Source organism: Kogia breviceps, chromosome 3 (genome assembly GCF_026419965.1).
Source record: "Kogia breviceps isolate mKogBre1 chromosome 3, mKogBre1 haplotype 1, whole genome shotgun sequence".
NCBI lineage: Eukaryota > Metazoa > Chordata > Mammalia > Artiodactyla > Physeteridae > Kogia > Kogia breviceps.
This window is the reverse complement of record NC_081312.1, coordinates 83,717,653-83,730,596: the sequence shown is the minus strand read 5'-3', so window position 1 is coordinate 83,730,596 and position 12,944 is coordinate 83,717,653. Positions and strand designations below refer to the sequence as shown.

Genomic DNA, 12,944 nt, shown 5'->3' with positions numbered 1-12,944 from the left:
CATAATCCTTTACCCTCTTGCTCTAGTATGGACTGATTTTTTTCTAGGGTCTGGAAATTTCATATGTTAAGCCTTTGGTTTGGATGTTGGCTGAGGATGATACTCAGTGGACGCTTTCTACATCCTAGGGAATTGTTTACTCATTATAAGGAATTTTATGTATGTAGATTTTGAAAGTATATTTTAGTTATCTAGTACCATGTAAGGGCTGCCTTCATTTTCTAGTTGACTACATTTACATAGTAGGGTGAAGGGAATGCTCCTGTGTATCTGGATGCATGAAATGTCTAGTGATTAAAAGTAGGATTTGCTAATATGTAATTCAACTCCTATTTTTTTTGACATGCATATTAACCTTAGGGTGATTTACCTGAATTTTGAATCCCAGATGATTATTAAGAATATATTCCCAGACAATTTCTTGTTACTCTCAAACTCATAATGGTACTTGCCACTATGAAAACTGGTTTTTAATATATGGAAGTTAAATATAATTTTAAAACACATAATATTTTTTAAAAGCATGATACAAAATTTGTTTAATGTACTATTTTTTGTTAGCTGCATTAGAAGCATTGCACAGTAATGGGGAATTAACCATACTAGTTCTAGTAACAGCTCCCCCTCAATACTTTATAAATACAGAATATTTGGTTAATTCTTCCTGTGTACTACAAAGTAGGCCAACAGCATTGTTTTAATTTACTGAAGTAGAAATTAAGGTGATTACAATTCATGATTAGGTTTTCTTATGGGAATTTCTTGTTTTCAGATAATTCATTCCCCTGTAAAGGAGGATTAGTGTTGTCCTAGATAATCCACCATGTAAATCAGGGACAGTGCTGATTCTTTAAAGAAGGAGAAATTTTTTTCAGTGTCTTTCAATATATTTCAATCACATTCTTTTTGACATTGTTGCAATTCAGGTGGCATGCTGTTCAGTTGAATTCTTATAGAACATAGCTCTATACTTTTGTTTGATTTATTTCCTGAGAGCATCACTGGAAGAGAAGAAATGTTTTTAAATCCTTAAGATCTTGTTTGAAACAATCAGCCCTGATAACATCTACAAGCAGAGATTAAATGTATGTGATCAAATCCTCCTCCCAGAATGCACTGCTAATTGGAATGTCCCTGGCCTCTGTCTAGACCTGTAACTTTGAAGCAACTACACATCTCAGGATGCACCACCCCTTCACTCTTCCTTTTCTGTCTTTGGTAGTATTGTCCTCTGAAAGTTGTAGACAGACATAGGAGTGGTGAATCCCCAAGGGCAGGTGAATCTGCCCTGTTTGCCTGATACAGGAATTGGTGGTGATAGGAGGAGTAGTGGGAACAGAGAAACACCTACTGGAGATTATGGCAGGATTCCTGGCTATTTATCAAAGAGCTGGTTACTTACTACCCTGTTTGATGCCCCAAGACTGATAAAATTGAAGATGCTTTTCTAATATCTTCATTTCAGCTCAAGGTAGTTCTATGTGTAGAGAGAGTGTTAATGGTTAATTTGGTGCTGCAGTTCATTTCCATCAGTGTTGTGGGACTTTTCCCTGGATTTTAGTATGTGTGATTGATTCTAAACTTATTCTATAGGCATGTTGTACATTACCCCTGCAGTTTTGGATACTTTAATATGAATGTTTTTGTTATTTGGGTGTTTTGAGTAAAAGATTTCCTGTTATTTGCATTTATACTGTACTACTGGAAGCTTACCAAAGTTAAATGTGTTTACTTAATCAATTGACTATGAAAACTTTTGTTTTATTTCACCAGTTAGATTCAACATCACTACTCTCTGAGGAACAGTTAAGGTGTCTTCTGGATGAATGCACACTTAAACAAAAATCCATGATTAGACTGTCTTCAGAAAGAGAAGAGAAAGACATTGAGGATATAACACCTGAGTTGCCCCAGCTTTCCAGATCTATTCTCTCTGAGTCACTAGATGGGTCAGAAATACAGGTCAAAAGCACTGAGGTGGAAGGCGCAAATATGCCTGAGAATGCCGAAAGTGAAACATCTAGAGGCTACTATCTCACCAAAGCCTTGACTGGGCATTTTATGTCACAAGCTCTTGTCGTTGAAGCAAAGAATATGAAATGCCTCCAGTTTTCTGAGGACAAGGTTATTGGTGACACAAAAGACTATTTTATGTCAAAGACTCTTGGCATTGGGAGACTGAAAAGGCCCTCTTTCTTGGATGATCCACTGTATGGCATCAATGTGAACCTTTCATCCGAAGACCAACATCTGAAACTCAGCCCTCCAGAGAAACCCAAACCAGGTGAGGCTTGGAGAATACACTGAAAATAATCCTTACTAAACACTTCAATATAAAGGTAATATAGTTTAAAGTAGAGTAGGATAAGGAGGTATGCTTGAAAGTTACAAATGGGGCCAATTAAGAGCATGCTAACATATGAATGTATTTATTAATGTTCATATGAGATCAAGATTGAGATTAGTACTCTTATGAAATGCATTATTCTTAATGGTAACTAATACATATTCTTGATGGTTATCCAGAAAACAATGTTGATTTCAGAGGAAAAGAGAAATTAGTTTCAATGGATACAAGTAATTTGAGTAGATTTGCTTAGTATTTTAACTTCCAAATTTCAGTGATGAAAATTTGTTCCAAGGAATAAATTTGTAAAATGCCATATATCATTGTGGTTTTGTTCATTTCTGTATGCAAACTTCCCATCCCAGCTACTTGTATAGTGTCAGGTTTTTGTTTTTTTTTTAAATTTTGACCCACTGTTGCATGCTACAGTGGTACAATGGTACAGGATACAAGTACTATGGGACGGTTTTTTTGTGTGATACACAGGCCTCTCACTGCTGTGGCCTCTCCCATTGCGGAGCACAGGCTCTGGACGTGCAGGCTCAGCCGCTCTGAGGCATGTGGGATCCTCCCGGACCAGGGCACGAACCCGTATCCCCTGCATCAGCAGGGGGACTCTCAACCACTGCGCCACCAGGGAAGCCCCGTGGGCAGTTTTTTGATATAAACAAATATTCAATTATTTATTTATGTTAGAAGTTTAACATAGTCTGTGTTGTATTTGTTGGGTCTATTTAAATAGCTTCAGCTTTTCCTCTCATGTAGATTACTCTAAAATATATTGTCTATTAAGTCTATATCTATTACCTATTAAATCTGTAATCTATTAATTCTGAACTAACTCCTCAGCCCTGTATTTCTAACTGCCATCTAGATATGGCCTCAAACTGATTTCCTCATTCTTCCCTCTCAACTCAGATTGTCCTCTTGACTTGTTACCTCAACCACCCAGGCTTAAAATCTGAGTCATCACTGAATCTTCCGTCTCTCTTGCTTCCCACTTCCAATCTTCAAATCTTGTTTGTTCTGCTCCTGCAGTGTCTCCCATGTCCATCCCTCCCTTGCTCTTCCTACCACAACTGGACCAATGCAATAACCTGATCAGGCCTCCCTGCCTCTGGTCCCTCCTCTCCTCCTGCCACTGTCAACCACCTAAACTAATTCCCCCAAAGTACAACTTTGATAAACATACTTCCCAGCTCAGAAAACTTCTATGGCTCTCCTCCGCCTATTGAATGAAGTCTGAATTCTTGAACAGGCCTGCTGTTCAAGGCCTCCACACTCTGACCTGCAGTTCCCTTTGAAATCAATCTCTATCTCGTGCCCTAAATGTTATTCAGGTTGTAGTTGATCTGGGCTCAGGATTCCCAGTGTTTTCCCATGTTGCTCAGGCCTCTTTCTTCTCAGGCTTGTTCAGGTATCCCTTCAATAGTAGTTGAATGCTAACCCCATCCTCTCTGAATGTAACCTTCCCTCGTCTTCTCTTTTAAAAAATCTTACTTCTCTTCTGAATGTCCAAAGGTATTGATCACATCATTTTACACAGACACCCACACTTTCTCTCCCTTAGGATTGTGTAACCTTTTTGAGGACAGGGGTCCTATCTTCTGATTCATTGTTACATCTTCTATGATGTCCAAAGTGCTGTCTTAAATCGAGTGCCTGTTTAATAAATAAAGGAATTTAAATTATCCAGTTTTAGAATAATGCACTGAAAGTATGGTTCACATTTATTCTTTGCATTATGAATGAAAGCAGGTGGTATTGCTTAAGAATTATGCACGCCTCACATTCTATATAAAGATTTAGAACTTTTTCTTTTGGTGATATTCCACAAGCTATACAGTTTTTACCTAGCAGCAGAGTTCACTTACAACATGCAATTCAATTAAATGAGTGTGGTCTGCCTTCTCCCACCAAGATCTTCATTTAATAAATATGCCATGAGAACTTTGTTCTACTCTTTTTCTTTCTTACTTTTTGTATTTTCTTTTCTTTTTGGACAGAAGAGTTTCTTTATTTCTTTTTGTACCGAAGGGTCTTTTTTTTTTTTTTTTTTAATTTATTCTTGGCTGCGTTTGGGTCTTCATTGCTGCATGTGGGCTTTCTCTAGTTGTGGTGAGCGGGGGCTACTCTTCGTTGTGGAACGCGGGCTTCTCATTGCGGTGGCTTCTCTTGCTGCGGAGCATGGGCTCTAGGCGCGTGGGCTTCAGTAGTTGTGGCACGCTGGCTCAGTAGTTATGGCTCTCAGGGTCTAGAGCGCAGGCTCAGTAGTTGTGGCACATGGGCTTAGTTGCTCCGCGGCATGTGGGATCTTCCTGGGCCAGGGCTTGAACCCGTGTGCCCTGCATTGGCAGGCGGATTCTCATCCACTGCACCACCAGGGAAGTCCCATGGACAGAAGGTTTTTAGTAGAAACAAAGTATCTGCATTTCCCCTTTGTCTACTGTAATCAGACTTACTCAGTTGGGTATGATGATTTACTGTCTATGAGGTCTCATTCCCATGGAGTCAGTGTGTGGGGCTTTGGAACAGCATTTTGCTAAGGACTTTACTTCCATGTGAATGGCAGTCACACTGATGTATATTTGTCACTGAGTAGAACATGAAAAGTTAGAGTGAACTAGAACTTAATGTGACTTAATGGAAAGAAGCTATGGTGGCTTACCTATAACTTCAGAAAAGATGCCTTTGATGGCGCTAGATAACCCTAATGTTTGATTAAAATGACCCTGTGAGTATGGAGGCTTAAGATGGCATAGATGTGAATATATGAACCAGTTTTACTTTCTGTTTATCACATAGTAAACCTTAAGGAATAGGTCCTACATTATTATTTTGAGAGCAGGTCAGCCTATCTGAAGCTTGAGTTTTTCTTTTACTAACCTCAGCATTTACAATTATTAAAATAACTTGCTAATCAGTTTATTCTAAAATACTAAATTGGACATTATGTACTTTATGCAAAAATGAACACCAAAACATCAAAAATGAACATGCTAAACCACTTTTCTTGGCAAAAAACCCTTTAAAGATGTAATTGTAACGAGAAATTGCAGTGTGTTCAGGTGTTACATTATATTCCCTCTCTTTCTCAGGAAACATATGTGTGAATATGAGTCAGATGAGATTTCTATAAGCAGAGAGGAAGAAAATAGAACAACCATTTATCATTTTCTCTTTAAATAGCAAATATTATTGATATGTAGTTTTTTTTCCTTGATGAACTGAGGTCTGTTACGAATATTAAAATTCTGCTTCTAAAAGGCAGTCAGATAAAACTTCAAAAGGGACCAAGCCTAATGACAGTGAGGACCAGTTTCAATTGTGGTATTGAAAATAAGGATTTGCTTCACAGATGTTTTAAAAGTTTCTAGTGTGAAGTACCACATTTTTTTTTTGAAATACAGCTGATATACAACATTACATTGGTTGTAGGTGTACAGCATAGTGATTCAGTATTTTTACAGATTATACTCCATTAGTAGTTATTATAACATAATGGCTACAATTCCTTATGCTATATAATATATCCTTGTTGCTTATCTATTTTATACAGAGTAGTTTGTATCTCTTAATCCCATAGCCCTAATTTACCCCTCCCCTCTTCCCTTCCCCCTCTGGTAACCACTAGTTTGTTTTCTATATCTGTGAATCACTTTCTATTTTGCTATATACATTCATTTGAATTATTTTTTAGATTCCATATGTAAGTGATATCATACAGTATTTGTCTTTCTTTGTCTGACTTATTTCACTAAGCTTAATATTCTCTAGGTCCATCCATATTGCTGCAAGTGGCAGAATTTTATCCTTTTTTATGGCTGAGTAATATTCCATTATATATATATATATATATATATATATTTATTTATTTATTTATAACACTTCTTATCTATTTGTCTGTTGATGGACTCTTGGGTGGCTTCCATATTTTGGCTATTGTAAATAGTGCTATTATGAACATTGGGGTACATGTATCTTTGAATTAGTGTTTTCATTTTTTCTGGGTATAGACCCAGAAGGGAATTGCTGGGTCATTTGGCAGTTCTGTTTTTAGTTTTTTGAGGATCCTCTGTACTGTTTTCCATAGTGGCTGCACCAGTTTACATTCACATCAACAGTATACAAGGGTTTCCTTTTCTCCACATCCTCTCCAACATTTGTTATTTGTAGGCTTTTTGATGATAGCCATTATGACAGGTGTAAGGTAATATCCCTTTTTTTTTTTTGTAGTAGGTGGGCCTCTCACTGTTGTGGCCTCTCCTGTTGCGGAGCACAGGCTCCGGACATGCAGGCTCAGCGGCCATGGCTCACGGGCCCAGCCGCTAAATGGCATGTGGGATTTTCCCGGACCAGGGCATGAACCTGTGTCCCCTGCATCGGCAGGCGGACTCCCAACCACTGTGCCACCAGGGAAGCCCTCCCATTTTGTTTTGATTTGCATTTCTCTGATAATTAGTGATGTTGAACATCTTTTCATGTGCCTGTAAGACATCTGCATGTCCTCTTTGGGAAAATGTCTATTCAGATTTTCTGCTTATCGTTTGTTTTTTGATATTGAGTTGTATGACCTGTTTATGTATTTTTGTTAGTCATGTCATTGCAAATATTTTCTCCCATTCTGTAGGTTGTCTTTGTTTTGTTGATGGTTTCCTTTGCTGTGCAAAAGATTTTACGTTTAATTAGGTCCAATTTGTTTATTTTTGCTTTTATTTCTTTTGCCTTAGGAGAAAGGTCCAAAAAATTTTTGCTACAATTTATGTCAAAGAGTGTTATACCTATGTTGTCTTCTAGGAGTTTTATGATTTCAGGTCTTACATTTAGGTCTTTAATCTATTTTGAGTTTATTTTTGTATATGGTGTGAGGAAATGTTGTGATCTCATTTTTTTACTTGTAACTGCCCAGTTTCCCCAGCACCACTTCTTGAAGAGACTCTCTTTTCTCCATTGTATATTCTTGCCTCCTAGGTCATAGGTTAATTGAACATAAGTGCATGGTTTTATTTCTGGGCTCCCTGTTCTGTTCCATTGATCTATGTGCCTGTTTTTTTTGGTATCATGCTGTTTTGATTACTGTAGCTTTGTAGTATAGTTTGAAGTCTGAGGGTGGTACCTCCTGCTTTGTTCTTTTTTTTCTCAAGATTTCTTTGGCAATTTGGGGTCTTTTGTGGTTCCATCTGAATTTTAGGATTATTTGTTCCAGTTGTGTGAAATGCCATGGGTATTTTGATAGGGATTGCATCAAATTTGTAGATTGCTTTGGGTAGTATGGACATTTTAACAATATTAATTCTTCTAATCAAAGAGCACAGGATATTTTTCCATTTCTTTGTATCATCTTCAATTTCCTTTATCAATGTTTTATAGTTTTCAGAATACAGGTCTTCAACCTCCTTCATTAAATTTATTCCTAGGTATTTTTTTCTTTTTGATGTGATTTTAAAAGAGATTGGTTTAAAAAGGGAAAACATTTTTTTTCTGATAGTTCATTATTAGTGTATGGAAAAGCAACAGATTTCTGTATATTAATCTTGTATCATGCTACCTTGCTGAATTCATTTATTAGTTCTAATGGCTTTTGGGTAGAGACTTTAGGGTTTTCTATATTAAAGTATCATGTCATCTGCAAATAGTGACAGTTTTACTTCTCCCCTTTCAATTTCTATGCCTTTTATTTCTTTTTATTATCTGATTGCTGTGGCTAGTACTTCTGATACTATGTTAAATAGAAGTGTCAAGAGTGGGCAACCTTATCTTGTTCTTGAATTTAGAGGAAAGGCTTTCAACTTTTCTCTGTTGAGTATGATGTTAGCTATGGGTTTGTCATAAATGGCCTTTATTATGTTGAGATATGTTCCCTCTAGAGCCACTTGGATGAGAGTTTTTTCATGAATGAATGATGAATTTTGTCAAATGCTTTTTCTGTGTCTATTGAGATAATCATGTAATTTTATCTTTTCTTTTGTTAGTGTGGTGTTTCACATTGATTGATTTGCAGATATTGAACTATCCTTGAATCCCTGGGATAAATCCTGCTTGATCATGGTGTATGATCCTTTTTGTATATTGTTGGATTTGGTTTTATAATATTTCATTGAGGATTTTTACATCTATATTTATCACAGATATTGGCCTGTAATTTTCTTTTTTTGTAGTATCTTTGTCTGGTTTTGGTATCAGGGTAATGGTGGCCTTGTAGAATGAATTTGGGAGTGTTTCATCCTCTTCAATTTTTTGGGAATAGTTTGAGAAGGATGGGTATTAGTTCTTCTTTATATGTTTGGTAGAATTTATCCATGAAGCTATCTGGTCCTGGACTTCTGTTTGCTGGGAAGATTTTTTGAATTACAAATTCAATTTCACTACTAGTGACAGGTTTGTTCAAATTGTTTGTTTCTTTTTGAGTCAGTCTTGGCAGGCTGTATGTTTCTAGAAATTTGTCCATTTCTTCTAGGTTGTCCAATTTGTTGGCATATAATTGGTCATAGTATTCTGTTCTGACTTTTTGTATCTCTGTGGTATCAGTTGCTTTTCTTCTCTTTTATTATTTTATTTGGGTCCTCTCCTCTTTTCTTCTTGGTGAGTGTGGCTAAAGTTTTATCAATTTTGTTTACCTTTACAAAAGAAAACAGCTCCTGTTTTCATTGATATTTTCTATTTTTGGGGTCTCTATTTTATTTATTTCCTCTAAAATAAATCCTTCAATTTATAAATCCTTTATTATATCCTTCCTTCTGCTGACTTTGGACCTTGTTTGTTCTTTTTTTTTCTAATTCTTTTAGGTGGTAGGTTATGTTGTTTATTTGAGATTTTTCTTGTTTCTTGATAAAGGCCTGTATCTCTATGAACTTCCCTCTTGGAAATGCTTTTGCTGCATCCTATAGATTTGGGAGTGTTGTGTTTCCATGTTCATTTGTCTTGAGGTATTTTCTGATTTCCTCTTTGATTTCTTCATTGACCTATTGGTTTTTTTTAGTAGCATGGTGACTAAAGTCTTCACATGTTTGTTCTTTTCCCATTTTTCTTTTTGTAATTGATATCTAGTTTCATACTGTTATGGTCAGAAAAAATGCTTGATATACTTTCTGTCATCTTAAACGTGTTGAGACTTGTTTTGTGGCCTAGCATGTGGCCTACAATGTGCACTTGAAAAGAATGTGTATTCTGCTGTTTTTGGATGTACTGTCCTGCAGATACCTATTAATTCCAACTGGTCTATTGTATTATAAGACCACTGTTACCTCATTGATTTTATGTCTGAATGATACGTCCATTATAGTAAATGAGGTGTTAAAGTCTTCTACTATTAATGTATTATTGTCAGTTTATCCCATTTATATCTATTAGAATTTGCTTTATATATTTAGGTGCTCCTGTATTGAGTGCCTATATGTTAACAAGTGTACCATTCTCTTCTTGTATTCTATCATTATATAATGCCCTTTTGTTATAGGCTTCATTTTAAAGTTTGGTCTGATATGAGTACTGCTACCCCTACTTTCTTTTCATTTCTGTTTTATTAAATACCTTTTTCTGTCATCTAACTTTCAGTCTGTGTGTATCTTCAGCCCTGAAGTGGGTCTTTTGTAGGCAGCGTATTGAAGGGTCTTGTTTTTTATTTTTTGTTTTTTATCCCAATCAGCCACCCTATGTCTTTTGATGGGAGCATTTAGTTCAGTGACATTTAAGGTAATTATTGGTAGGTATGTACTTATTGCCATTTTATTACTTGTTTTCTTCTCTGTTTATTACTTCTTTTTGTTTCTTCACTTGTGGTTTGATGATTTTGTTTAGTAGTATACTGTGTTGCTTTACTTTTAGTTTTTATGTGTCTATTTTAGGTTTTTGATTTGTGGTTACCATGGGGTTCATATATGTTGACCTATAATTATATCTACTTGTTTGAAACTGGCTGTCATTTAAGTTCAAACACATTCTAAAGATCTACATTTTTCCCTCCCTCCCTCACATTTTGTGTTTTTCATGTCATATTTTACATCTTCATGCATCCCTTTTCTGTTTGTTGTAGTTATATTTGCTTTTACAATATTTTGTCTTTTAATCTACATACTGGCTTTTTAAGTGGTTGATCCTCAATCCTTGCTATATATTTGCCTTTCCTAGTGGGATTTTCCCTTTCCTATAGATTCTTTATTCTTTTCCAATTACAGGAGACCCTTGAATATTTCTTTTAGGGTAGGTTTAGTATTGGTGAGTTCTTTTAGTTATTGCTTGTCTGAGAAATTCTTTATCTCTTCTATTCTAAGTGGTAATCTGGCTGGGTAGAGTATCCTAGGTTGCAGGTTTTTCCCTTTCAGCACTTTGAATATATCATGTCACTCCCTTCTGGCCTGCAACACTTCTGCAGGGAAATCAGCTGATGGCTTTATGGGAATTCCCTTTTATATAGCTCTTTGTTTTTCTCTTGCTGCTTTTAGAATTGTCTATTTAACTTTTGTCATTTTAATTATGATATGCCTTGGTGTGAGTCTGTTTGGGTTCATCTTGTTTGGGACTCTTTGAGCTTCCTGTACTTGGATATCTGTTTCCTTCTTCAGTTTTGTGAAGTTTTCAGCCATAATTTCCTCAAATCCATTTTCTATCCCCTTCTCTCTCTGTTCTCCTTTTGGGACTTCTATAATGTGAGTGTAGGTATGCTTAATGTTATCTCAGAGATCTCTTAAATTGCTTTTATTTTTTAAAATTAGTTTTTCTGTCTGCTGGTCTGATTGGGTGATTTCCATTATTTTATCTTCCAGATCACTTATTCATTCTTCTGTATCACTTAATCTGCTATTCATTCTTTCTAGTGTGTTTTTTATTTCAGCTATTGAATCATTCATTTCTGATTGAGTCTTTTTAATATTTTCTAGTTCCTTGTTAAAATGTTCACTGTTTATATCAATCCTTTTCCATAATTCAGTTAACCTTATTATTACCAATGTTTTGAATTCTTTATCTGGTAAATTGTTTATTACTATTTTATTATTTTTTCAGGGTTTTTCTCTGTCTTTCAGTTGAGAGTAGTTCCTCTGCCTTTTCATTTTGCTTGACTTTCTCTGCTTCTGTGAATTTAGGTAAAACAGTTACTGATTGTGTTCTTAAAGGGGTGTTATTATGTGGGAGCATCCCTGTGTGGACTGCATGTATCACTGCCTTAGGTGGGAGAGCTGGATTGAGGTCAACCCAAGTCATATTTTTCCTCAGGGTTTTCTGGCAGCTATCCCCTTGGTAGGGGGTGGGGCTGTAGATATAGGGGCTAGAACTGGTGCTGTGTGTGAAGTAGGACTCCCTCTATGCTCAGTGGCTGTCAGTGCCCTGTTAGGGGTGAGGTCTGATCTCAAGTTGCTGGAGCAGAAGCCCTGGAGGTTGGGTCCAAGCTGGCTCTGCTCCCTTTAAGTGTGTGTTTTTCCCTCTCCCTCTACCAGGACCCTTGTCGCAAAGGAGGCGGTGCTGAAGTAAGTGGGGCCCATGCACAGACAGTGGTCGGCTGTGATGCTTGTGGAGGCACCCACGTCTTTGCTCAGATGCAGCCTCAGGTGCAAGTCCCCTTTGCCCCTCACAGCTGATCACTGCCCCCAGCCTCTACCACCCCCGCCCTGTGGCTTAGCCACTCCGCAAGGCTAGCAGGAGCCGTGTGCCCTCTTGATGTGTATCAGGAGGTGAGCTGTGGTGGAGGAACTGCTGTCAGAGATCTGGGTGGCTTCTGAGGAGCTGCTTGAGTAAACACCAGCTGTGGCCACTGCCACCCCACCCGGGCTCCACCTTGGGACTGGGTTGCCTCTGTGGCCCACCTTCGAGTCTTTTCTTGGTCATGGGTGCCTCAGATCCAGTGCCATGCTGTGGCATGGGGTGAGCAGGGTTGGAGCTCAGGCTGGGCACACGGCGAGGCAGTTGTGGTTGCAGGAAACCTGGCTGCCCTGAGCAGACGTCTCTCCGCCCTGCCTGGGGGTAGTCAGTGCACCTACGCTCCTCAGGGGCAGGGTCCAGGCTTCTCATAGCCCTTCTGTTTGTCCTAGTGGTCCTCCAGCCAGCGAAGGGGGCTTGTCTCCCCTGTGTAGGACCCCAGCCTGGGGTGCCCAATCTGTGGCTCGAACTGCTCACTCCCCAATCAGGTGTCCACCCGTGTAATCTCCCTTTTCCTCCGAGTCCTCTTCCAGGGGCACAGGTCCCAACCCGATTGCTTTTCTTCTCTTCCTGCCTGATTCTCTGTGTATCTTCCTTACAGCCTTGGTTGTATAGGAGTCCTTCTGCCAGTTTTCAGAGAGAATTGTTTCACATGGAGATGTGTTTTTGATGTGTTTGTGGGAGACGGGGAGCCTCATGTCCTTTTTACTCTGCCACCTGATCCCTCCTCCTGAAATACTCCATTTTTCATGTTTGTGCTTTAAGCTTAGTGGTAACTACTGTTATTTGACTTTTTGGATACACAAGGTCCAGTAAGGTCAGTGTTGTACTCACTTACTGTTGGGGTTTCAGGAGATGGATAAATAGTACCTTCTCTTCCCCACCCCTATCAAACCAGTTGAGAGATGGCTAGATTCTGACAAATGGAGGTCAAGGAGGTTGGCTTTATTGCTGATGAAACGTAGGG

General features: G+C 38.0%; 1 protein-coding gene across 7 annotated transcripts in view; it reads left to right on the top strand.

The window, feature by feature from the left end:
* Window positions 1-12,944, top strand: part of LOC131752238 (G-protein coupled receptor 176) — a 319,400-nt gene that overhangs the window by 299,710 nt on the left and 6,746 nt on the right. For all 7 annotated transcript variants that reach the window (XM_067028947.1, XM_059056415.2, XM_067028944.1 and 4 more), the window contains one exon: window positions 1,774-2,284. In XM_067028947.1, coding sequence (XP_066885048.1) covers window positions 1,774-2,284 — 511 coding nt within the window. The remainder of the gene's footprint in view (window positions 1-1,773; window positions 2,285-12,944) is intronic.